Below are 24,476 nucleotides of genomic sequence, written 5' to 3' on the forward strand. Positions count from 1 at the left end.
AACAAGACAAATAAGGAAAAGTATAACAAGGGACATTATAATAACTTTGGTCAAAACCAGTGATAAAGAGAAAAACCTTAGAAGCTGCAAGACCTAAAAGACACAGTACATACAGAAGAATAAAGAAAAGAATGACGACAGATTTATAGCAAAAATAATGCAAACTATAAGACAGTGGAACATCTTAAAAGAGAAACAATTTACAACATAGGATTTGATATGCTGTGAAGACATATTTCAAATATTAAGGCAAAGTTTCAAAACAGAAAGAATCCAGACGACCTTCACTATAAATAATGTTAAAGGAAGTCCATCTGGCAAATGAAAAATGGGACCAGTTGGAAATCTGGATGCATACAGAAGAATGAGGAGCTGCGGAAATGGAAACTACTATGACTAAATGCATGAGATGTTCTTTTGTATTATCTAAGCCTTTAAAAAATAATTGATTGTTTAAAGCAAAAATAATAAAAAATAACCAATAAGATATAGTACAGACTATATGTAAAGCCAAAAAAATAACTGGACTGTTTAGACTATATATAATGAGATTACTGTGATAGGTTTAAGTCTATCATTTTGCCATTTGTTTTCAATGTCCCATTGGTTTTTTTTGTTCCCCTGTTCCCCCATTTCATGCCTTCCTTTGTATTCCTTGACACTGATGCAAATGAGGATGAGTCCTATAGGTACCTCAATGTATTGGAAAGTCTACAGGCCGTAGGATAGAAAATAGAACCCAGCAGAACTTTATGGTCTTTCTAAATTGAAAGAGCAGAGAGTAAAGAGAAGTGGCTGATGATCACAGAGAAGAGTACAAGAGGGGAGAGAGATGCACACAAGAGAGCTCTAGAGATCTGTAGAGAATTGCACACATGTCCTTAGCTGGGAATCATCAGCTGTCAATATATCTGGTGGCCAGGGGAATAAATCTTAGCCTGAGTGATACACCATTGCATTTACTAAAATGTCTTCAGAAAGTTACCTCTCTGAGTCTCAATTTTACCATCTAATAAATATCATCTATCTTCTAGTCTTTTGTAAGACCCAATGAGTTATCACATGAAAAATAGCTCAGAAAATGATAAAACACTCATCATTATATTAATATGATGATGGTTTAAATTAAATAACACATGCTATTATGATGAATGTAACAGTTTCAAAACTGGGTGATCACTCCCAGGGATGACTAGCCAGTCTTTTTTATTCAGCTTTCATTGAAAATCCTTTGTGAACAGAATATAGTACCAACCAATAATTGCCATTTCTCACCATAATGTTAGTCAAAGAAATATACATAAAAAGAAACTTTAATTAAACTATGAACTGGGACGCCTGGGTGGCTCAGCAGTTGAGCGTCTGCCTTTGGCTCAAGGCATGATCCCAGAGTCCCGGGATCGAGTCCCACATTAGGCTCCCTGCATGGAGCCTGCTTCTCTCTCTGCCTATATCTCTGCCTCTCTCTCTGTGTGTCTCTCATGAATAAATAAATAAAAATCTTAAAAAAAATAAAATCTGAATTGAGGGCACCTGGGTGGCTCAGTGTTTTAGCATCTGCCTTTGACTTGCGTCATGATCCTGGGGTCCTGGGATCAAGTCCCACATCAGGCTCCCTACAGGGAGCCTGCTTCTCCCTCTGCCTATGTCTCTACCTCTCTCTCTCATGAATAAATAAATAAAATCTTTAAAAAATATATGAATTGAATAATATAATTGTAACTTGACTCTTTATATGTATCCTTGTAAGCTAGATACGGCTTGGGTAGTGTGATAGGAGGTGGGCAGATTTAATCATTACTAATTCCATAAAGTACTTGACTTTTGAGCTGGATTTTGAGGAATAAAAAAGATCATTCACTAAGGAAATGAAGGCAGTGGGCCTACCAAAAGGAATGGATGTAAAAGTTGGGCATGCACAGTTGCTCTTCTCATGGCAGAGAAGAGCAAAATCTGAAGTGAGATTGAGATGTTCTGGTCTCTGTCTCAAGCTACCAAGCAGGGGACTCTGGGGCCTCATTTCCTCATTGGCAAACCAGGCATAAGGGAGTTATAGAATCTTGTCCAGCTCCAAAATTCCACTATTGAATTCTTAAAAAATCTCTGGTGATTGTGAACACAGACATTTTCTTGGCCCAAGTGAGTCTCAACTGTGACATCTTAGGAAATGATGGCATTCAAGAAATCGTGATGAGAGTGCTGAACCAGGATAGAGCCTGGAATCCACACAGAAAGAATTTAGGACCATTTAAAGTTTGGGAGCAGGAAAATCATATGATTAATCATCTATGCTGTTTGAAAAGCCTGGAAAACAAGAAATAGGAGGCAGTCATTCACCAGTCCCAAGGTAGAGTCTAGACAAATTATGGCTGAGTGTCTTCTGAGTTTCATTCTTCTATGTAGTTAGGTTTCTAATCATCACTAGGATATGATTAAGAGAATGTCCTATTCTGGATTAGGTGGGCCATGACTGAAATATCTCAGCATTTTTTTTTTCCACGAGAAATCAGACTCACAAAATGAAAGTATCCATCCAAGAGTTTATTATGTAATAATCACACATCTTAATTCTCTTTTGACCTTTCACTACATTGCACTTTCATTGCTTATTGATCTGGGGGGCAGGAAGGAGGGCAACAGCCAGACAAGAACATTTAAGAAATAAGCAATTTGTATGTGTTTATGTAGTTCGATGATGCTACTGTAAAGGAATACAAAACCAGGCACCAGGCTCCGGAAGGAAAGAGACTTTTTTCAATCTCATTTGCCTCCTCGGCGATGCCGGAAATAGCGATTGTAGGCAGCATTGTATCCATAAACCATGGCGTAGCGTTCGCAAAGCTTGAAGTCATCACAGGCTTCCCGGTTGAGCTCATAGGCGGGCTTGGTGGTTTCTCTGATCCTAGAAAGTAGGGAAGAAAAAAAGAGGCCCAAAATGAGAAGCATAAATAGAGTAAGAAAAAAAAAAAAAAAAAAGAAAGGGGTGGGGGGAAGAAAGAATAAGAAAATATAGGAGAGAGATCCTATTCAGCCCCCAATATTGGAGATACTTAACAGGGGGAAAGGTGGAACAGGGGGATTTTTTTTTTTTTAACAAAAATAGAAATTTTCTTTCTGTCCTTCTTTCCCTCCTCTCTACCTCTGCTTTCTGGGTCTTTCACAAGCTAGTCGTCTTGAAATTCAGTTGTCTGTATACTGTTTTTAAATTCTTTGATTTGGGGACACAATTAAAAATAATATGTATGATTACAACCTGTTTCTCATTCCGTTCAGATCCAGGATGCTGGATCAATGTGGAAAAATTATCTCCCCTCATCAAGTTTTGTTACCCACCTCTCCTGGGCTTTAGCTCTCCATCTCTGTTGCGCAGATATAAATGTATTGGCATTTCTCCTGTTAATGAAGGGATCTGAAAAGAAAAAAATAAGTAGTTGCAGTTTTAGGGGAACAGTAGTTGAAAATATTTCCATGGATATTACCTGACATAAATATATTTGGAAACTCATTCATTCATGCATTTTGGTTAGGTAACTAGAGATCTACAAAAGTTAGAGGGAAAGATAAAACAGATTGCCAAACTGCCTGATTAAAAGAGATGAGCATATGTTTTTTAGAGACTTGTTACATAGGCCACAGCAATTTTTGTTTGTTTATTTCACCTCAGGCAATCGCTTTGCCTTTCTCAATTTGGTATTCCTAGTCAGTGTGTTTTTAATTCCTGTAAGGAGAAATTCTCTCTGTCCTGAGGACTTAGAAAGCATAACTTTAGATTACCAGAAATGGACTATGTAAATATTATGACAATATGAACAAATTGAAAATGAGAGTGATATGTTACTTCTTCCTATACTCAGTCTTTGTAAGTCCGGATATTCAACAACATTCGACATAATGCTGACGGCTGCGGTTTCCCAGCTGACTAGGCCTCTAATTCCATACTTTGCCATTTGTCATTACTTCTTGTTTTCCATCCATGTGGTTGATGTGATGCCAGCTTAAAATGTCCAAATGCCTCCAACTCTGATGAATGCAGTTTTAATGCCACATTACACTATTTCAAGCTTAAACAATTGCTCATCTGGTGATGTTTACAGCCATCGGATTTTAAAATTTATTTTAATTTTCTAAAAGAGGCCCTCATTCCCTTCCCTATATTAGCTCCATATATTACCATTTTGTCTATTTAAGAATAGGAAGAGGGATTCTTTGATACATGAGGCTTAAATAAAGAAATCAGATATTCACTTACTAATTTCATAGGATTCCATGCTTTCATGAGATTCTGGAATAAAAAACGAAAGATTCCCATGATTATTATTTATCACACATGGCAATGTCCTAAATCTGGGGAAGGAAGGAGAGAAAAGAGCCAAAAAGATGTAAAGAATATATTTAGCAGTGTGGTTATTACAAATTTCAGGCATTTAGGATTTATGAGTTGTTTTTCTAGCTCTGTCCTTCATGTGAGTATCTCTACATTTTAGTTATTTTCTGATGTTGAAGGAGCTAGTGGCTATGGTCTTGGCTAAAATTTCCCAGAACTCTGAGGTCTTCAGGTTAGCGCAAGAAGATAATTTAAGCGCTACATACAAATTTCCAGAGAGACTTCTCTGATTAATTTGGGACCTGTCCAAGAGCAGGGTTGAGAAAGGGACAGAAGTGTCCAAAAAATAGCCCAGGTTCTCCAGCCAGTGTGGGGAGATGGTCAGCCGGGCTCTACCAAGATAGGTTTCTAAGAGGTTCCTAAAGCCTCTTAAGAACCTGTGTTAACCTGGCAGCCACAGAAACCACTGGCTCCAGCTGACAACTCACACTGGGCCTGATGCCAATTGGAGAAAACTGAGATGACGCCAAAGCAAGTTTTCTTCTTTCTACCACTTTCCTGTGCACATTAGGTAAATTTGGCAATAGGAGGTTTCTATTTGTAAGCAAGTGATTTTATTTAAAAAGTTAAGAAGGAGATGAAGAAACCAAATCCTCTGCTACTGAAAGCATGTGAATAATTTCAAGAGTCCAAAGCACAATACAAATGGTTGTTAATGTAATTGAGGTTTAAGGACATCTAAATATCCAGATAATTGAAACATAAGATTGACCAAAAATAATCTTGCTTCAGATTTTCTTTCATAAGCCTTGAACAGACACAAATATAATTGACAACACAGAGAAACATAGAGACAATATAGAGAAACTATAGAATTTATCTTTTGACAATCAAAATTATACCATCTATTTTTCTCTGAGATTCTTTAAATGCAAACTTTGTTTCTAAATTAATTCACTGAACACATGTAGTAAGTTTAGGAGATTGTCCTGTCCCTGCTGAGGGCTAAACTTAATACCTCCTGTGAAAACTAATTTCCTTAAAGGTGAGTGATTTAACAAATATCTTTAACCAATTGTTACCAAAGTATAAATAAACATCCCTAAAAATGAGAACTCGGGGTTTGGGAATTTGATACCTTCTTTCCCAAACAGCAAAGTTTCTAGGTGTACAATGACTTACTATAGACAGGACGTGCCTGTTATGTTGCCTACCAAAGTCTGATATTTAGGAAGTAAAAAAAACTTGATGGAACAAATCAGTGTCCACAGAGCTTGGGAAAAATGTTAAATTAATGGTACTTTAAGATTATATTAGCAAAAGAGGGAAGAAGAAGAGGAGGGAGAGGAAAAAATTGAAATAAATGGAAATCAGAGGCAGAAAAGAAAAACCAGAGAAAGGCTTCTCACCGTAGCACAAAGCTGCCACGGCCAAGGCAGCCAGAATGGAGAGAAGGAGCAGGCTCTTCATGGTCTCTCCGTGGTCCTGTGGGTTGGTCTCACTGGCTTGTGCAGCAGCAGAGGGGAGAGAGGCTCCTGCAGGCTGTTAGTGAAAGGTTGTGGAGTTTTTATAAGAACTGGAGCCGCAGAAAGGGGAGGAACCAGTGGGAGGGGGCCAGAGAAGGTGGAGACTGGCTGGCCCTAAACTAGCACTGGGACTTTTCCCAAATACTCATTCCTTCCAGATATTATCTACTCTGGGTGGGCAGTTTTCCCTCACTCCTGGACCTGGCTGTGTATAGCAGGATGCTGTCCTGGTACAGAAGTTGTGGCCGCCCTGTGTTTGGGGCCAGCCCCGGGCACAGGTCCGCAGAGAAGGGAGTTGCCACAAACACGTGTTTGCCTCTCTAATTCCTTCTCTACTCTCCTGGCCCTGATTACAAGTCTGGTCTGCAGACAGAGCTGTAGTGTTCTGCTTGTTCCCCTGATGGATGGACGAGAGGTTATGGGGGCAAAGGACTTCACCTCATAAATTGGTTCTAATATCAACTTATTTTCCCAGCAGGGTTGAACTAACAATCCTGCATCAATTGGATATGTGTCTGGTGATAGGCACCTTTTGCATTTTTCAAGTGCTGAGCAGGGCATCAATGCCTACCGACGCCATGAGTTCCGTTTCCTCAATTGGCTTCATTGTAACTTGCTCTTCCAGTTTTGTGACTGGAGTCCAATCCTGTGCCCCAGGGCTCTCTTCGGCTGGATATCACTGATCTAAAGTGCAACAAGGATAAGAGGGTACCCATCCCTCATTTTCTGAAGGCATTGTCCTGGTAATGAACTAATCCAATATGCTCTTAGCCAGTGACAGTTGAGAGGCAAGGAACTGTGCGAGGTGCTGTGAGAGATCTAGAGACAAACAAGACACGTCCCTAAGGAGTTAAGTAATAGCTACTTACTATATTCATGTTGTGCTTTGGCTGTCACGTATCCTCAAACATAGATTGTCACAAACACATACTTCCATTATACCCTCAGTAGATGTGCTGTTTCTTTTCTTATGGGAGGAGGATTGTAATTTGGTGCCTCTGATTATCTTGCAGACAGAGCTGGTATTTTTTTTTTTCCCCTTCCTCTTGGACAATCAGAAAACCTTTTCTATCAAGATGTGTCTATGCTGTCCGGTACCCAAGAGTCCTCTTGGCAGACAGAGAGATTTCAGTCATAGAGCTGCAGATTGTATATTAGCTAAAGTAGCAGGACCTCTCCATTGGGTTGGAACAGCAAAAGGATTGGGATGGGAGTGGGTGGATACAGTTTTCAATAATAATTTGTTTCAAGGAGCAGTGATGAGTAACAAAGTGAACTGTAATGAGCCAACAACATGGCTCATTCTTTTTGTCTTATTGGGATGGATTTTCTCCCAGATTCCACCTTCTGAAGAGCTTTTGTAAATACCAAAGCATTCCCTGTTAAAGGAAATAGTTGGGAATCCTTGTGATCTGAAGGATTTGTGAGTTGTGAAGGACCAATAAAAGGTAGGGTTTCCCTCCAGATTTTTTTTTTTTGGTATTAAGAGATAATATTTTTTATGATAAAATCTTAAAGAAGACCTCAAAAAGAAGACAACGTATGTTATCCCTGACAAATTCATCCATCATGATTCTCAGTCCCAAGATTGGTGGTTGTTTCCCTCTTTAAATCACAAACTTGCTCTCAGGATTGGCTTCAGTGCCCTTTTTCCAAGATAAATCATCCAAATTGTTATATTTGCAAAAGCCAGTTTACTACATTGCACTTACTACATTTACTACGTTGCTTGTTTTGGGAAAACAAGCTAGCTGTGGCTTGTTCATGTAGCATTTGATATGCATTCAACTCAGTTGCTAACACCCAATTTATATGAAATGAAGCAAATTTGGTTTCAATGTTTCATCCCTAAAATCAGTACAATAATTCACCTCCCCCAACCCTATCTCCAGAATTAGAGAAGTCTCTTTTCCAGCTACAAACATGTGCTTCACAATGTATACTAATTTGGTCTTTCCTGGCCAGATTCCACATGTCTCGTCCACTCCCAAGTTCAAATGGTAACAGTGCTCAGTTTCAGCCCTCTGACATCACAATTGTTTATTTTACACTCTGAATCCAAGTGTGAAAATCTTATACTTCTCTTTCCAGTGTAAGCTTCACATTTTTTCATAAGTTGTTTTCATTTCTGGTTCCACTGGCTTTCCTAAACTTTTAAGCATTTTTCCTTATCATCTTGCTTTTTTGCAAGGCTAATACTTTCTGTTGGAAACTATATCTCTCTCTCACCAGTCACTTATCTTCCCTTTCCACTCTTTTCCATTTATTTATGGGTTTTCTTATGCTAAAAACCATTTTTATATAATTTGTAAAACTTAATAATGTGTGAAAATTCAGAGCCCTTCTCCCTGTCTCAAAGATAACTTTGTATGTACCAACTCCAGTCATGTAGAGGATCAGACTAACTCGATGGGGACTTTGTATTGGAAAGGATTGAGATTGACTCATCAGAAAAAAGAGAGAGAGAGAGAAAATGAAGGTAGACAAAAGCGGAAGGAGAGAAATGAGAAGAGCCTTATAGACTTGGTTTGCTGGATGGGAGAGGTTTAGGTAGAGATTGAGCTGTAGAGAGAAAAGCTCTGAGGCAGCTGTAAGACTGAGATGTTAAAAGTGAGACATGGGAAAAGACAAATCAGAGGTGTTTGATTATGATTAGGCTTGTCTGAGACTGTAAAATATTGTTTGAAAAAAAATAAAAGATTGAGAATTGTGAGAAAATATTAAAAAATTTTAAATTAATGTTGGCTGCTAGTTTTTTGTTTTGTTTTGTTTTTGGGGTTTTTTTTTTGAAGCAGAGAGACAGAGCACGTGTGCACACACGAGTGGGGGTTGGGGGGACAGAAGGAGAGGGAGAGAGAGAATCTTAAGCAGACCCCACGCACAGTACAGAGCTGGAGGCCAGGCTCGATCTCACGACCCTGATATCATGACTTGAGCCAAAATTAAGCATTGGACGCTTTATGGACTGACCCACCCAGGTGCCCCTAATTTGTATTTTCTTAATTGCAATATCTTGTAAAGACTAGACCACATGATGCTCCAATTTATATTTGGGTGAAATACAAGTTTCTTATAAATGAAAGACATTTATGTAGATATTTCTCCCTAACTAAAGAGGAGTATTCTTTAGCAGAGACTATTTGCAGATACTTCCAGGAGTGACAACAAAGGGAGTAGAAATAGTGATATGTTTGGCAGCATTTTTAGATTGTACAGGAATCTTCACAGGTGAGATTGGCAGTGTGGTATAACACAGACCACAGAAGCCACAGAGTAATATAAGATTTCCTATTCCACCTGCCCTCAGGAGAAAAAGAAAAGCATAAGCATGCCCTCCACAGCCAGAAGTAGCCTCGTATTTTAGTCAATATTTCATCCATCCATCCATCCATCCATCCATTCATCTATCCATCCATCCATCCATCCATCCATTTAACAAATGTATGGAGTATCTTCTATATGCCAACTCTAAACTGTAAATATAATGGAGAAAAATATAGATATGGACCCTATTCTCATGAATCAAGCGTGATCTTAGATCACAAATTTAATTAGTGGTTCCTCTTTTTTAAATATTTGCTTAGGCAGCCAACTGGCCCTAGAGAAGTCTAAGTGATAGGCTTTATCATTGCACTGACTTTTTATGGGTACTCAAGAGCATCTTTATTTGCAGAACGTTGCAGAAAGCACTGATGATGAGATCAGATAATTCTGAATTCAGGGAAAGAAAGGAGGAGAGGAAAGGCTGGCAGACCTGCCAGGAATTATTGTTGGGAGAAGCTTTTCAGAAAAGTATTTACTGGAGGGCATGCTAAAAGAGTTATCCCCTTTCTAATAGTGTTTCTGTGACTCAAATCATGACATTGTAATAAAAAAACAACTATTTCCTACCAATTCTACTTCCTTGGGTCCGCCGTCCTTTCTTATTCATTCTTTCTTTTTTCACACTAGTAGGTATTGTCTCCTTAAGGAATTTTCTTGGCTCCACAGCCCCCCTTTTTTTCTGTTCCATTGAGATTCAGCTTTATTTTCAGAATGTTGGTTTTATGAGTTCACAGTACTATTTTACTGGCAGCACTAAAGCCCTTAGTCTTGCCAGTAAAGGAAAAAGGCAAAGAGGAGGAGAGTTAGGAAGCACCATCCCTGAAAATAAAAAAAAAAATCACTTTCTAGGATAACAAAAGGCAATGAAATGAGAGACAGAAAAGTAGGCAGCTTCCTAGGACATCGCTGACCTCTTAATTGTGTTCTTTTAAGGAAAATCCCTTGAGTCTTTATATCATCAGTTAAGGAATCTGATATAAAGATCTTAGATTCCTTAACTGACAGAGCTTTCCAAGCACCAAATCCCTAAGTCCTTTCCTTAATTTGTCTCAGCTGAACTAAGTGAAAATAAATGTTTGTTAAACTCGGGTATGGGAGGGACATCTAGGGAATCTGGGGAAAAGCAGAGAAGCCTGGATATTAAATAAACTGGGCTTCTAGTTGGAAACAACTGTCACATTTTGTTTTCTCCCCACATAGATCATCTCTTCTACCCTTTTCCTTCCCATTAAAAGCTTCAATTTTTAAATAAGATAGCAGATGTGAAATAACAATTATATAACTATCCAAGTAGAATTATCATATGTCATAGAGGTACTATGATAAATTTTTTATTCATTATGTTATTTACTTCTCATAATAATCCTACAAATTTAGTATAATTAATTAATTATACTAAATTAATTAAGTTATAAATGAGAAAATTAGGGCTCAAGAGGTAATATATTCTTTCCAAAGTCACATTGTAACTAAATTGATTGATTTAGTTAATCAATTTGATTGATTTGATTTCAAGAGTTATCAGGGGATAACTCTTTTAGCACGTCCTCCAGGAACACAGGGCTATATGATTTCAAAGAACATGTCTTGAATCATTGATACGACCATGCCTTATTTCCCAAGGTCTGACACTTGCTTAACGGATTCTGTGATTGTGTCTACCGGGATTGTTGAATCTAAAGTATCAGAGATAAAGTTATAAAAAATTACATATTTAAAATGCTAATTTCTTCAATGTCTTTTGAAATAGGACAACAGGAATTAAAGATTTGCATATGGCCAATTACACCCAGATAGCTTAATGACTTACAAAATCAAAGAAAGGGATGACTCTGGTATTCAAAATCAAGTCCCCCATTTCTCTATTCAGTGCTCTGCACAATAACTTGTCTGTCCAAAGAAGCTCTAACTCAAGTATGTTGCTTTCCAAGCCTTTCAGCTTACTTTAGAAATCACCACATCTGTGAACACTCATGTTTGCTGTCTACTGACACTAACTCTGGTTTGGTATGAGAAGAATACAGTCTCTGCGGTATCTGCAAAGTCCATCCTTACTGTTACTTAGACCCCAAGCAAAACCAGAATCGAGGCTCAATTTACAACCTGCTCCTTCAACTCAAAGTAAAACAGAGAAAGCTTCTATGTCTCCCATCTTGGCTGGACATGAAGTTGAGAAAGGTTGGCCATTTACTCATTAGGCTCTCACGGCTGCTTTTGAGTGAGATGTGAAGTTAGAGTGTGGGGACTTTCTCCCCCCAAATGATGGCAAGGTGTCCTTTTTGACCTTTTGACTTTTTTTGGTGATTTTTCCATTTTAAAAATAAGTCTCCATTCTCCGAAAGACTTTTAAAAATATAGTATGTTTGAATTAAAATAATGAACAGAATCCTACATTTTGTTACTGCATAGCTGTTAAATAGCCCAGTGGTCAGTGGGAAGGTATATTCAAAGCAAAGGCAGTTTTAATTTTAAAGGCAAAAATCTTCATAGGAATCTATTTGTAATCTGAAATTGCTGCTATAAAAGTTTCTGGTCTGTGAATAAATCAATCCCCTTTCATGACTGATGATGGTCAACATTTCCTAATGCTGGGAGCCATTCCCTCCAATTTAGGAATCGGTGTGGCTGCTATTGCACACTCATTCAATTGCACACTCATCGGTTCCTCTGTGGATCCGGAACTAATTATCTTCACCCCACCTACCGCCCCTTTTTGAGGAGGGAAAGGAGACCTTTCAGATCTCTTCTGCTATCATTCTTGCCACATCCTTGTATTCACCTTTCATTATTCCAGCTCACCAACAGAAAATACCCCTTCTTATATTCAGGAACTTTATGACAGCAAGCAATGGACTCAAATAATGTGTAGGAGTTGAAGAAGATGTTGGTGACTTGCAGGAACAGGAGACTCAAAGGTAGAACTGACGAGCTGGGATGGACATGAATGAACCCACGTCTGCATGAGTGAGGTGGACACAGAAAAGGAGCATAGTTAACATTTGTCAAGACGGATGGGAAGAAAGAGGATGATAGCTTTGCTCATCAATCATGGTTTGGAAGAACTTGAGAGGACAGTTATAAATTGTAACAAGTAGTTTGGAGGAAGATAAGACAATAGCTTCAAACAACAGCCAGTGATTTAATAGAAATTTAGCAAACACAATAACAATAACATTATTTATTAAGAGAATTTAAAAAAATCTGATGTGAGAAATGAAAATATACTCTTTGAAATCCTTCAGTTAGAGATAGATGTCTGGATGGATCTTGTATAACCCAAAGGTGTTTCAATTAAATGAGGATTTAAATCATTCTGAAAGTGATTTTAACTTTAAGTAACTGACTAGAAGAAGATCTGGTGGCTAGATGCATGAATCAAATCCACCAAGTTCCTTTGTACTCTAGCACATTTTCGCCTGCTTTTCCACTGATCTCTCAAACAAAACAAACACCATATTGGGTGGGTCTTCTGGCCTAGGGATGTGCTTTTTGGAATAAGAAAGCCTACAGACACAAGTGTTTGTTGACAGATAAATGGATAAAGATAATATGATGTAGACACAGTGGAAAATGATTCAGCATTAACAACTATTTGCAACCATGTGGATGAAACTGGAGGACATTGTAACAAATGAATAAGCCAGACACAGAAAGACAAATATTGCATGATCTCACTTATATGTGGAACCTAAAAAAGTTAAGACAATGGAATGGTAAGGGCCAGGGGTAGAAAATGGGGAGATGTTGTTCAAAAGGTACAAATGTTAGTTATGAGATAAATAAGTTTTAAGGATCTAATGTATAACATGGTAAGTATAGTTAACAATACTGTATTGTACAGTTGAACTTTGCTAAGAGATCTTTAAAAGAGTTCTTACTGCCCTAAAAAAAGAGATAACTATGAGCGGTGATGGATATGTTAATTAACTTGATCATAGTAATTATTTCACAAGGTATTTGCATATCAAACCATCACACCTCAAATATATACAAGTTTTATTTGCCAATTATACCTCAGTAAAACAAACCAAACCAAACCAAAACAACAGCAACAAAAGCCTGGATTTGAATTCTGGTTCTGCCACTTACCCCTTGTGTGACATTCAACAGGTTAAAATTCCTGAGCCTCACATTTTTCAGTGACACAATTAAGGAGTATAAAACCTGACTCACAGGACTGTTGGATGGATTAAATAAGAAAATAAGAGTAAAAAAAACAAAAAAAAACCCCCCCCCAAAAAAAAACAAAAAAAGAAGACAGCAAATGTAGAGCTCCTTGAGTAATGGCAGACATGTAATGCTACAGAAGTATACACATTTAATAAATGTGATTTCAAAAAGATTGGCTTAACTCCATTGATTTACTTTCATGATTTTCCCCAGCAGTTGCGGAATAGATCACAAAGGATGGACAAAGCAGAGGAGTGAATGCAAAGAGTGGGAGTGACTCAATCAGCAAGTTTTCCTCCAAAGGAAACCAAATTAGGAGCTGGGAAAGCTCAGTTTAATTCTGACACCACCATGTAATGCCTCTGTGATTTTTGAGCAGATAATTTAATTCTCTTTTTAAGCATAAATTGTAATAGGCTTGTATAATTTTGTGCTTCCAGATTATTTCATCCTTGAAGAAGATAAACAAGATAGAAAATTATCCTATAATTCGGCATTTGAAGGAACACTCTGTTCTTAATGCTATTTTACCAGTGGTGCTTCCAGGGCTGACTGGTGTTTGGATGTCAACATTTGGGCCTGAAAACCGCCAGCAAGATGTCTTGCAAAAGTTCCATTCAAATCACTGTCTGCTAGGAGGCCCTGGCAACTGTTGTTTCCCAGTGTAGTCAAATATCTTCATACATTTGTATCAGATGTGGATATGCTTTGAAATCTTTGGGACAAAAAAGATTTTTAGTTTTTTTTTCAGCCCGGGTTTGGTCAGCAAGAGAAAAATCTCATCGAAGAGATATGTAATTCTGCAATTTCTCTCCTTTGTTTCATGATCTAGTCATTGCCAGCCTCAGAAATCATTGGATGAAATTCAGAAAAATGGTATTTAGAGAGAACACAAAGGAAAAATTTCCAGGTTACTATTAGGGAGAGCATAGTGCAGAACATGCCTTTGCTGATCAAGCTACGAAGTGAACAGGCTATGAAATAAGAGATTGTTTCCACATCTGATTTCTCCCTGAAAGAACCATTATAGAAAATCATGCAATGAAATGTGGGTTGGGATGACCTGAGGAAATCCAACTTGGTTCTGCCTGCTGGGGCATTCACTTAACCATCCAATAACCAGTGCTTATCTGAATTTCGGTGACCTCATCCCTATTCTGTCCCTTTTAGTTTATCATTCTCTGTGTTTCCTGTCTTTCTCATAATCTTAGATTATTTATTTCCTGTCCCTATGTAATTTGGAAAGAAACTTTTATATTGTTGAGGGAGTGAAAGGACTTTTCACTGGAGTTCTTCCTCTGGTGTTCGACAGGAGAAAATGAGTGGGTGTAGGAATGGGATCCAAAGGAAAGGAAGATAAACTTTTAATAAAACAAGATGTAATGCAATTTTGTTTTGTTTTGCTTTGTTTGGTTTTGGGAGAGCCGTAGAAGGGTAGGGGAAATGGACATGGGCTGGGGTGTGGGATTAGTAATGATGAGAGATCGGTGTGAACACTTGTTTGTCTTGCTCGTTCTCCAGACTTCTAGGTCTTTGAGGTTAGCCTCTGCATCTTATTCATCTTTAGAACATACAACTGTGGCTGTGCACTGCTTGAATTAAGCAAATTTCCCTCTCACAAGTATCCCCAGTTCTCTGGTGATATAAAACAGTGGATAAGAGCATGGGCTTTGGAGTCAATGGAAAAGAATGTAGATTCTGCTCTGTCACTTAGGGATCTCTTGCCATTTCCCTAAGTCTCATTTTCTTTATCTAAAAAAAAAAAAATAGAAGTGATAACAGAAAACTTAGACAGTTGTAGCTTAGACAGTTGTAATGAGGATTAAATGAGATAATGCATGTGAACATCTAGCTGGCATATAGTAAAATATACCATGAAAGTATTATTATTATTATTATTATTATTATTATTATTATTATTTCAAACTAGCTATGTGACCCTGGATAAGTCATTTTCTTACTGTAGCATCTGAGGGGTAACAATTGTTACACAAAATTTCATAAAGATTTAATGAGATAATACTTGTAAAATACTCAGTGTCTGGTTGGTCATTAAATATTAGTTCCCTTCCCACTACTCCTGGTTGTCTTTTCTGTTCTTTTCATTTACTCTTTCCCTGCATGTAACTAATATGCTAGCTAAAATGGAGCAACTGGTTCCTGAGATGCCGCTGAATGTTTGCTATCACACCTTTGCTCATTTTATGGTTTACTCTCTTTTTGGCATTTCTGTCTTTGTCCCTAGAAATCTTAGGCATCTTTGGAAGCTTATCTCAAAAACCTCTGACTTCAGGAGATGGATTACTTGAGTTAGTTTCCAACTGGGTTATTTTTCTTCCCGTTAAACACTTCCTTAATATTCTGTTTTATTTCTCTACTACTACGTATCTTCCTTTTTGAGTTATAGGCATTTCTGTTCTCCATCTTGCCTCTTACCCTCTCCCCAGCTGTTGAGGGTACAATCACTAGTATCCAGACACATTCATTCACCAGACTCTAGCTCGTTATCTAGGAAACTACCATTTCTAGAAGACTGAAACCTTTCCTTCTGGAAGAAGAAAGAATTCTCTTGCTGAAGTCACGTATTGAGTTAAATGTCTCTTCTACAGAAAACTGAAAATGTTTGTTCACATGACTGCATTCTACACTGAACTTTAGACTTCTCAAGGAAAGTCAGGTCTTGTATTTTATTCATCTTTGTAGCTCTTCCTAGTCCCATACATGTCTTCTTATCTGCAAACCTAGTACAGTGCTTGAAAACCACAAGCTCAGTCAAGTTGTCCTTAACAAGCCACTCCAACAGTCATAACACATACTCAGAATATCTCTGGCCTTTAATTAAAATAGGAATTTAATTCTTGTGAAGACAAGGAATTGATATAATTTGAAACATGAAATAATTATATAGTATGCTAAAAAAAGGAAAATGCTCTTTTAATCATATTTTTTCTATCTTTGCATTATGCAGCAATCTAAGTATTGAATTAGCTGATTATCTTCATTACGAAATAGAAGTATTCCTGAATGGTTTCCAGATAATAACATGGTAAAATTAAATTACAGCATAAATACATGAAAAAGTATATTCTATCTTCAAGGGAAGTCACTTGAAATGCAAGAATTCCTCGGGAAGAATAAAATAAATAATGTACCCTTGCTGTGTGTGAAATGTAAGTTTTGCCCTTATGTGCTTTTTCTTTTAAATTTTTACGCATTAATCTATTGGAGTAGACCTGTACTTGGAACATGAGATAAAGAAACTGACTCCTTGGTACAGCACCAAATGTTTGCCAATTATAGGTGTGAGAAAATTCAATGGAAGGAAAACAAGAATATGTGAAAGGTTGCCAAAGGCAGAATTAATTAATCAGTTAATTAAGTGACAATTTCCACTAAATTAGAAGTGAATACTATTTTTTAAATAGTTATTTCATTTCTTTCCTTTCTCCATTTTTTTCTGGTTTGCCAAAACAAGCCTCTCACCTATGCCAAATAGCTTAAAACAAAGCATAATTTTTAGTTTGAAAAAGAAAAAGATGATTGACTTATCTGTAATTAATACACAGAGAGTTAATTCTAAAAGAGAAAGAGTTGGGTGACCCAAAAGCTCCTCCTCTACCTCGATAATGAAATTTTTTTTTATATTCACTGAACATTTTACTGAATAGCTGAGAGGAAGACACTTTTATATCATTTTCCCTTTTCCCAGAAGTTGTGCTGTATTTATTGGAATGAATTTCAGCACTTTCTTCCTATTTTCAGATGACTATGACATATGAACTTTCTCACAAGGTCAGCAGCCAGAGCTGGAGGATTTGTGGGGATTTGTATTTTGAGGCCAAAGATTCTTGGGAACAAAAAGAAACTTAGATAGAGATATTGGCTGTTCTCTATGCTGCAGACTCTCCAGAAAAGCAGTTTTTAAAATACTTAATATTTTTTGTGCCAGAAAAAAATGGACAATGGCGCAAAAGTAAAAAATGTTCCTGGAACAACTGGAAGCCTTTGACCTTAGCAAGTCTGGCAACTTTAAGTTGGATTCTTCAGCCCCCACATTTGGTCTTCATATTGGGCTTTGTACCTGGACTCACCCCTTCCCAGGCCAGGCACAGTTCATCTGGCTGTGCCTTTTCCTGTGTGGGCTCAAAGATAAGTAACTAAGTGGACTCACTGCTCTTCTTGCCAGTGTATTTCTCTGCTGCCCAAAAGAAAAGCAACAACATGGGCTGTCATGAGTAGATTTCGCAAGTCTTACTTGAAGGAATGATTTCCATATGGTGTAAGATTAATTACTTAGACATGGGGCAGTTGAAGGACCCTAAGGGATCTTAAGTGTCCTGAAAGAAAAGGTCAAGAAAGGAAAGGATGTGGAGATGTTTCAATGAGCCGCTAAATAAATTTATGCAGGTCATGACATGTAGCCTATTATTTAAACTTCCTAGACCTTAAATTATTTTTTAAGGAGAAAACATTTCCACTAATGGTGTGCATTAAAATTGACCAAAAAAAAAAAAAAAAAAAGAAAAAAAAAGAAAAGAAAAGAAAACATGCATAAAAAAGAGACAGTCCTTACTATTCTTTAGAGAGGATCAGGCATAAAGGGTATGCAAACAAGTGAACAAATCTATAATAAAATTCACATATGCCTGTAAATAAAAAATATGGCCTAAAATATTATCTTGGTATAGGAAATATAATTTATTTGTTTTTATAAAGTTCTTATGGGGAGAAGAAGGCTTAGAACTCTCCACTGACTTGTCCAAAGGGCTTGCATGCCTTGGGCTTTATCTGACTTAGAACAATTCCCGGGATCCCTGGGTGGCGCAGCGGTTTAGCGCCTGCCTTTGGCCCAGGGCGCGATCCTGGAGACCTGGGATCGAGTCCCACGTCGGGCTCCCGGTGTATGGAGCCTGCTTCTCCCTCTGCCTGTGTCTCTGCTTCTCTCTCTCTCTCTCTCTCTGTATGACTATCATAAATAAAAAAAAATGCAGTATCATAATGTTTTAAAAAAAAAAAAAAAAAAAAAAAAAAAAAAGAACAATTCCCTGTGTGTGTATTTATATGTCTGTGCATGTACCATTGTGTTAAATTATATGTCACTTATATTAGATTGTAGATATCTAAAGAGCGAAGATTATACTTAACTTATATCTGTATTATAATGTAACATATGGCAGGTGGCCTGGCTAATAATAAGCACTTAATAATTATTATACATAAAGCAGGTTAATGTAGTGACAGGTTTTTAAGTACAATAATGATAATTTGTTCATTTATTCTACAAATCTTATAAACTGCCTACTCTATTCTAGATACTATATTAATTAAAATCCATATCTCTTCTCAAGACAATTACTGTCTATAGGGGGATAGGAGATACATAAACAGATAATTAAAAATACTGAAAGTCTTTAATCAGTTGTATAAAAAATTATACTGTAGGAAATAATCCTAGTATGGTGACAATTTTAGTTAGTGTAATGGGCCAAGATCATCAATTAAGGTACAGACTATTAGAATAGATTTTTATTTTATTATTATTTATTATTATTTTACAGAATTTCAGGGATAAACAAATTCTAAAACTAGATATTTAATACACCCTTCTTTGTTTTTTTTAATACACCCTTCTTTGAAATTCAGAAATTGCCCACCAAAGAATGCTTGTTGTTTTTCTACCATATTTTCAAAAATATTATATTTCATTACACAAAGGAAGGTTTGGTACCAAAGTACTGATATTATATAGGTTACATTTTCTGATTATGATCTAGTAAAATTAGAATTTACTGTCAAAATGATAGCTAAATAAAGTCAAACACTTGGAAATTAAAGATATATTATCAAATAATCCTTAGAAAAAATGAAATAAAAGATTAAAGGAAATAAAGCAATGCTTCGATTTGAATAATAATGAGAGCACTACATACCAAAATTTGTGAGAGCCAATCAAATTGGTGCTGAGAGGGAAATGCATAGCTTTACATACATTAATCAGAAAAAAAAAAAAAGAAAAGTTGAAAACAGGTGAGCTAAGCATGCAACCCAAGTTGGAAAAAGAGCAAGAGAAACAACCCAAGAAGAAAAGAAGGAACAAGATAATAAGGATAAAATAAGAAATCAATGAAATATAGAACAAAATGTTATATAGTAGATATTTATATAAACTTACTATTTGAAAGATAAATAAAAGAAATATCTCTGCAAACACAAAAGTAGTAAACCCAAAACTGGCACAAGAAGAAATAAAAAATGTGAACATCAAGGGAGTGAAAATGGCAGCCAAATACCTCCCTTCCAAAATACTCCCTGTCCAGATGGCTTTCTAGTTCAGACGTACAAATCTTTTGAGAAATAGTTTCTATCTTATACAAGCTGTTCTACAAAATTTTTAAAATGTTAAAGATATGTAGCTCACTTTATGAGACTAGTGAGCTCTTCATTGTAAAACCAGATAAAAACTACAAGAAAACAAAATTATTAGGCCTATTTTATGAATATGGATACTAGAATCCTAAATAAAATATTAGTTAACAAGGAGAAAATATTTAAAAAGTCTACATACTGATCAAGTAGCTTTGGACCAGGAATGCAAGCATTTTTAACATTAGAAAATATATCAATGTTATCCACCATAACAGATCAAAAGACAAAAATTATGGAATTATCTCACTCGATGCAGAAAAAGCAACTGGTGATGTGTTTCTTTTGATTTCACATATATATATTTTATATATTTATTTTGTATTTATATATTTAGAAATAGAAATATAATATAAATCTTACATATAATTATATATATTCTTCTTAATTAGGGATAGATGGGAAATTCCTTCAATTGGTAAAAGTTACATGCCAAAACCCCAAAGCGAACATTCTTCTTAATGGAGAAAGTTAAAATGTATTTCCTTTACAACTAGGGATAAGAAAAATATGTTTACACTTATCATTATTATTTTTCATAGGACTGGTAGGCCTGACCAATGTTATACAGAAAGAAACAAAGTGAAACAAAGGCTAATAAAAAGGGAAGAGAAAGAAAAAGAACATTGTTTTGAGACAGTGCTATTTGAAAAACACAAAAATAACCATACATTCAACAAACTATTACAATCAGTGAGAGATTAGTAAACTTGCCTATAAAAGATCATCTGAGCAAGTACCATTTTTTACATTAGCAATAACTGAAAAATATACTGAAACTAGAATACATTTCACAATACCAACAAGAACTGTTGGGTATCTTTGAATTAATTTAATTAAGAATATATAGACTCTATGAAGAAAACTCTATGACTCCAACAAGAGTGATGGAAGACAATCTGAATAGATGTAAATATCTTCTATGCCTATGGATAGGGTGATTTCCTACTATAAAGATATCAACTTTCCTGAACTTTCCCTATAAACTCAATGCAATCCAAATAAAATTTTCAGTTGTAAATTTTGAGATGTCATAATCTCTCATAGATTTTACTTTTTATTTTTCACATTTAGATCTTTAATCCATCTGGAAATGTTCTTGTTCTGGCTCCATCTTTTCTCATTGGTTTGCAATGTTCTCAAGTTCCCATCAGGGAGGAACTCTTTCTAGTTTCTGTATTCTTTAATATCACTGTTTTTCCTGTGCCATAACAATTCTCCCAATTTTCCAGGACATCTAGTAATTTTGCTAAATGGAAGAAAGACTAATTTTTCTCCTTTCCTTAAAATTATTTTGGCTATGTGTGGCTCTTTGGCTTCTCATCTGCTTTTTTTCATTAGCTTGCCAGATTTTATTTAAAATCTTCTTGGAATTTCATTTAAATTTATTGAAGAATTTGGGAATGACATCTTTAGAAAATTGAACCTCTTCATCCATGGCCATGATATGTTTTAAAATTTCTTTAGTTGGTTTATATTTATTATAAACATTCTACCTTTTTTTCCTGCAAAGATCTTACATTTCCTTTGTTTGATTTATTATGACTTTCAGTGTTTTTGTGAATGACATTTTAAAAGTTACATTTAAATATAATTTCTACTGGTATACTTAGGAATATGGAGGATTTAAAACAATCTGTATTTTATAACATGGTAATCTTATAGAAGTCTCATATTAGTTAAAAAACTTTTTTTCTTTAAATTTTTTTTTCTAAAGATTCCTTCAATTTTCTGCGTAGGCAAATATATTGACAATGCTATTTTTGTATATTTCTTTCAAAAACATATAAAATATATTTTATAAATCTAAAAGATTTTTTGGTTGTTTGCTTCATCACCCTGCTAAGAATAAGGTAGATAGTGGATATCCTTACCTTGTTCTTAACTTAGAAGGAAATCCTTCTTGTGTTGCTCTTGATTATAATGTGATATATTTATAGATTTTTTGTGAGTATCCTTTATCAGGAGACAAACGTTCTCTTTTAACCTTAACTTTCTGAGAGTTATTATTTTTAAAACCAATGGGGTGTTAAATTATATCTAATGTTTTTTCATCTGTTGTAGTATCACTGTTTTTCTCTCCATTAACCTCTTAATATGGTGAGTTACAATAATAGATTTTCTAATGTTGGCCTTATTAAATTATTTTGGTTTCCTTGATTATTAAAAGGTTTTAATGCCAATTAAGTTATTCCCATAATTAGCCACTGTTACCATTAACGTTTTAGACAGCCATTGCTTGTTTTGACTTACACATTTGTTTACCAATCCCCTTGCATTCAATTTCTTCTCTTTGTGCAATTTTCTGAAGTAAATCCATTACCAACAAGTTACAGTATTTGTCTAAAAATATATTTATTTTGGGGCGCCTGAGTGGCTCAGTTGGTTAAGTGATTAACTCTTGATTTTGGCTCAAGTGATGATCTTGGGGTGGTAAGATCGAGCGCTACGTGGATCCTGCTTGTCCCTCTCTCTCTCTGCTTGTCCTCCACCCTGGCTTTTCTCTCTCAAATAAATAAATAAAATCTAAAAATATATTTATTTTGTCCTTCCTCTGAAGTGATAGTTTACTGAGAAATAAAAATTTTAGTTTGAAATTTGCTTTCCCTAGTACTTTCAAAATATTTTCACACTATCTTCTGGCTTCTTCTGATACTGTTTCAAAATCTGAGGTCAGTCTAACAGTTGCCTTTTCATTTCAGTGATTTTAAGATTTTTCGCTTAATTCTTTGGTGATCCATTTTCTGCTATGATATAGGTAGCTGTGGCTCTGTTTCTATCATATGGCTCAGGACTGCTTCTGTAATGTGATGAATTCATGTCTTTCTCCAATTCATGCATTTTTAAAGACATTATTTCTTCAAATATCGCCTCTGCCACACTTTCTTTAATGCCTCTTTCTTCAACTTTTGCTAATTCATGGTGGATCTTCTTATTTTATCCTCCATAAGATTTATTTATTTATTTATTTATTTATTTATTTATTTATTTATTTATTCATTCATTCATTCATTCATGAGAGACAGAGAGACGCACAGACACAGGCAGAGGGAATAAGCAGGCTCCATGCAGGAAGCCTGGCCTGGGACTTGATCCTGGGACTCAATCCTGGCTCTTCAGGACCACACCCTGGGCTGAAAGGGGGCGCTAAACCGCTGAGCCACCCCGGCTGCTGTTTCCTCCGTGTGTCTTAATACTCCTTTATACTGAATTCTGAGTAGTTTGCTAAACTATTTCCTCCTATTTGCTAATTTCCTTTCCTTCATTTTTATGTCTGTTGATGAGTTCCCTCATATATTTTGTGTCTCTAGATAATGAGTTTATTTTATTTGAGCTATTTATGGGAGTCCTAATCAACCAAGTCATTAGATTATCTTTCCAGAATTGTTCTACTTTTTATGCAAGTGCCCAAGGGAGCAGAATTTATCAACTTGAGAGTTCTCAGACACAAAATAGGGATATATTTAGAGTTCAAACCCATCTTTGTTTGTTTGTTTGTTTATTTTAGCATATAAACAACAGAATTTTATTTCTCTGAGTGCCTGGGTGGCTCAGTTAGTTGAGTGTTTCTTTTTCTTTCTTTCTTTCTTTCTTTCTTTCTTTCTTTCTTTCTTTCTTTCTTTCTTTCTTTTTTTTTTTTTTTTTTATCAAACCCGTCTTTGGAATAGGCCTAACTTTTTGATTTCTCATGGGGGGGTTTTTTGTTTTTGTTTTCTTTTTAAATACTCAGATACCAACAAGCATCTATGTAATCTTTCTGTGCTGCTGGATTGCTGGATGAATTTCTTTCTGGCCATTTACTGACTCATTCATGCAACAATATATATTACATATTAACTCTGTGCCACACACAGTGCTAGATGCTGGCTGCTTGCAATACAAAAGTGTACCTGATACAGTTCTCAAAAAAACCCAGAATGAAAAGTGGCTTAATCACTCAGGTGTCATGGTAGCAAAAATGTAGGCACTCCTGCATTTTGGGACAGCAGAGCCTCCTCAGGAGTTAGCCAGGTTCAGTCTGTGCCAGGGCATAGATGCTACACTTCCTACTTCAGATTCCAGAATCAGGAAGTTTTGTTGGTTTGTTTTTTAACACTTCTCAATGGAAAGAATGAATGACTCATTGGCATGAGTCACCATGGTTAGTCTGTACTGCTCATTTCTGGAGCCTCTGAAAAGCCTCAAAGCTCAACCAAGGCTAGAATAGTAGCCTCAACACTTTCTCCTAGTTCATGGGTCTGCCATAGGTGGGGTTTCAAAATTCAGATTGCTTAGAATATATAAAAAGGGGAGAACTGACATTAGAGGCTCATTCTTCACTGAAGTGGTTAAATGGGGTAAATACAAGATTAATTAGCTCCTTCCTCTCTTTACTAGTTATAAGTCTTGCCCCTTATTAAAATTGCAACAGTGCTTGGGTGGCTAGGGCAGCTGAGCAGCCATTCTTGATTTCAGCTCAGGGCACGATCATAGGATCCTGGGACCCAGGCCAGAAATGCACCCTGTAAGGGACTCCAGGCTCAGTGGAAAGTCAGCTTCAGGATTGTCTCTCTCCCTCTGCCCCTCTCCCCTGCTTGCTTTCTCAAATAAAAATAAATAAATAAATAATCTATAAACAAAAACAATATAAACAGAGGTTTACAAAGATGTATGCAACAACTGTAATAATGTAACCACATATCTCACAGCCACTTCCCATGTCTGGTGCT

General features: G+C 36.2%; 1 protein-coding gene across 1 annotated transcript; it reads right to left on the minus strand.

Moving 5' to 3' along the window:
* Positions 1-2,520: 2,520 nt before the first annotated feature.
* LOC121479650 (matrix Gla protein) lies at positions 2,521-5,890 on the minus strand. The gene is made up of 4 exons (XM_041735347.1): positions 5,734-5,890; positions 4,250-4,282; positions 3,334-3,409; positions 2,521-2,902 (listed from the first exon to the last, which is right to left on the minus strand). Exons 1-4 carry the CDS (start codon positions 5,792-5,794, stop codon positions 2,761-2,763), a joined length of 312 nt encoding a protein of 103 aa, XP_041591281.1. The 5' UTR covers positions 5,795-5,890; the 3' UTR covers positions 2,521-2,760.
* Positions 5,891-24,476: the final 18,586 nt, after the last annotated feature.

Source organism: Vulpes lagopus, chromosome 21 (assembly GCF_018345385.1).
Source record: "Vulpes lagopus strain Blue_001 chromosome 21, ASM1834538v1, whole genome shotgun sequence".
NCBI lineage: Eukaryota > Metazoa > Chordata > Mammalia > Carnivora > Canidae > Vulpes > Vulpes lagopus.

Bases quoted from the DNA above. Each gene is read 5' to 3' on its own strand.
- LOC121479650 (XM_041735347.1), bottom strand. From the start codon at position 5,794: ATGAAGAGCCTGCTCCTTCTCTCCATTCTGGCTGCCTTGGCCGTGGCA. The intron at 3,410-4,249 runs GTAAGTGAATAT...TTTTCTTTTCAG, and splicing joins CATGGAATCCTATGAAATTA to ATCCCTTCATTAACAGGAGA. The intron at 2,903-3,333 runs GTGGGTAACAAA...CCTACTTTCTAG, and splicing joins AGAGCTAAAGCCCAGGAGAG to GATCAGAGAAACCACCAAGC.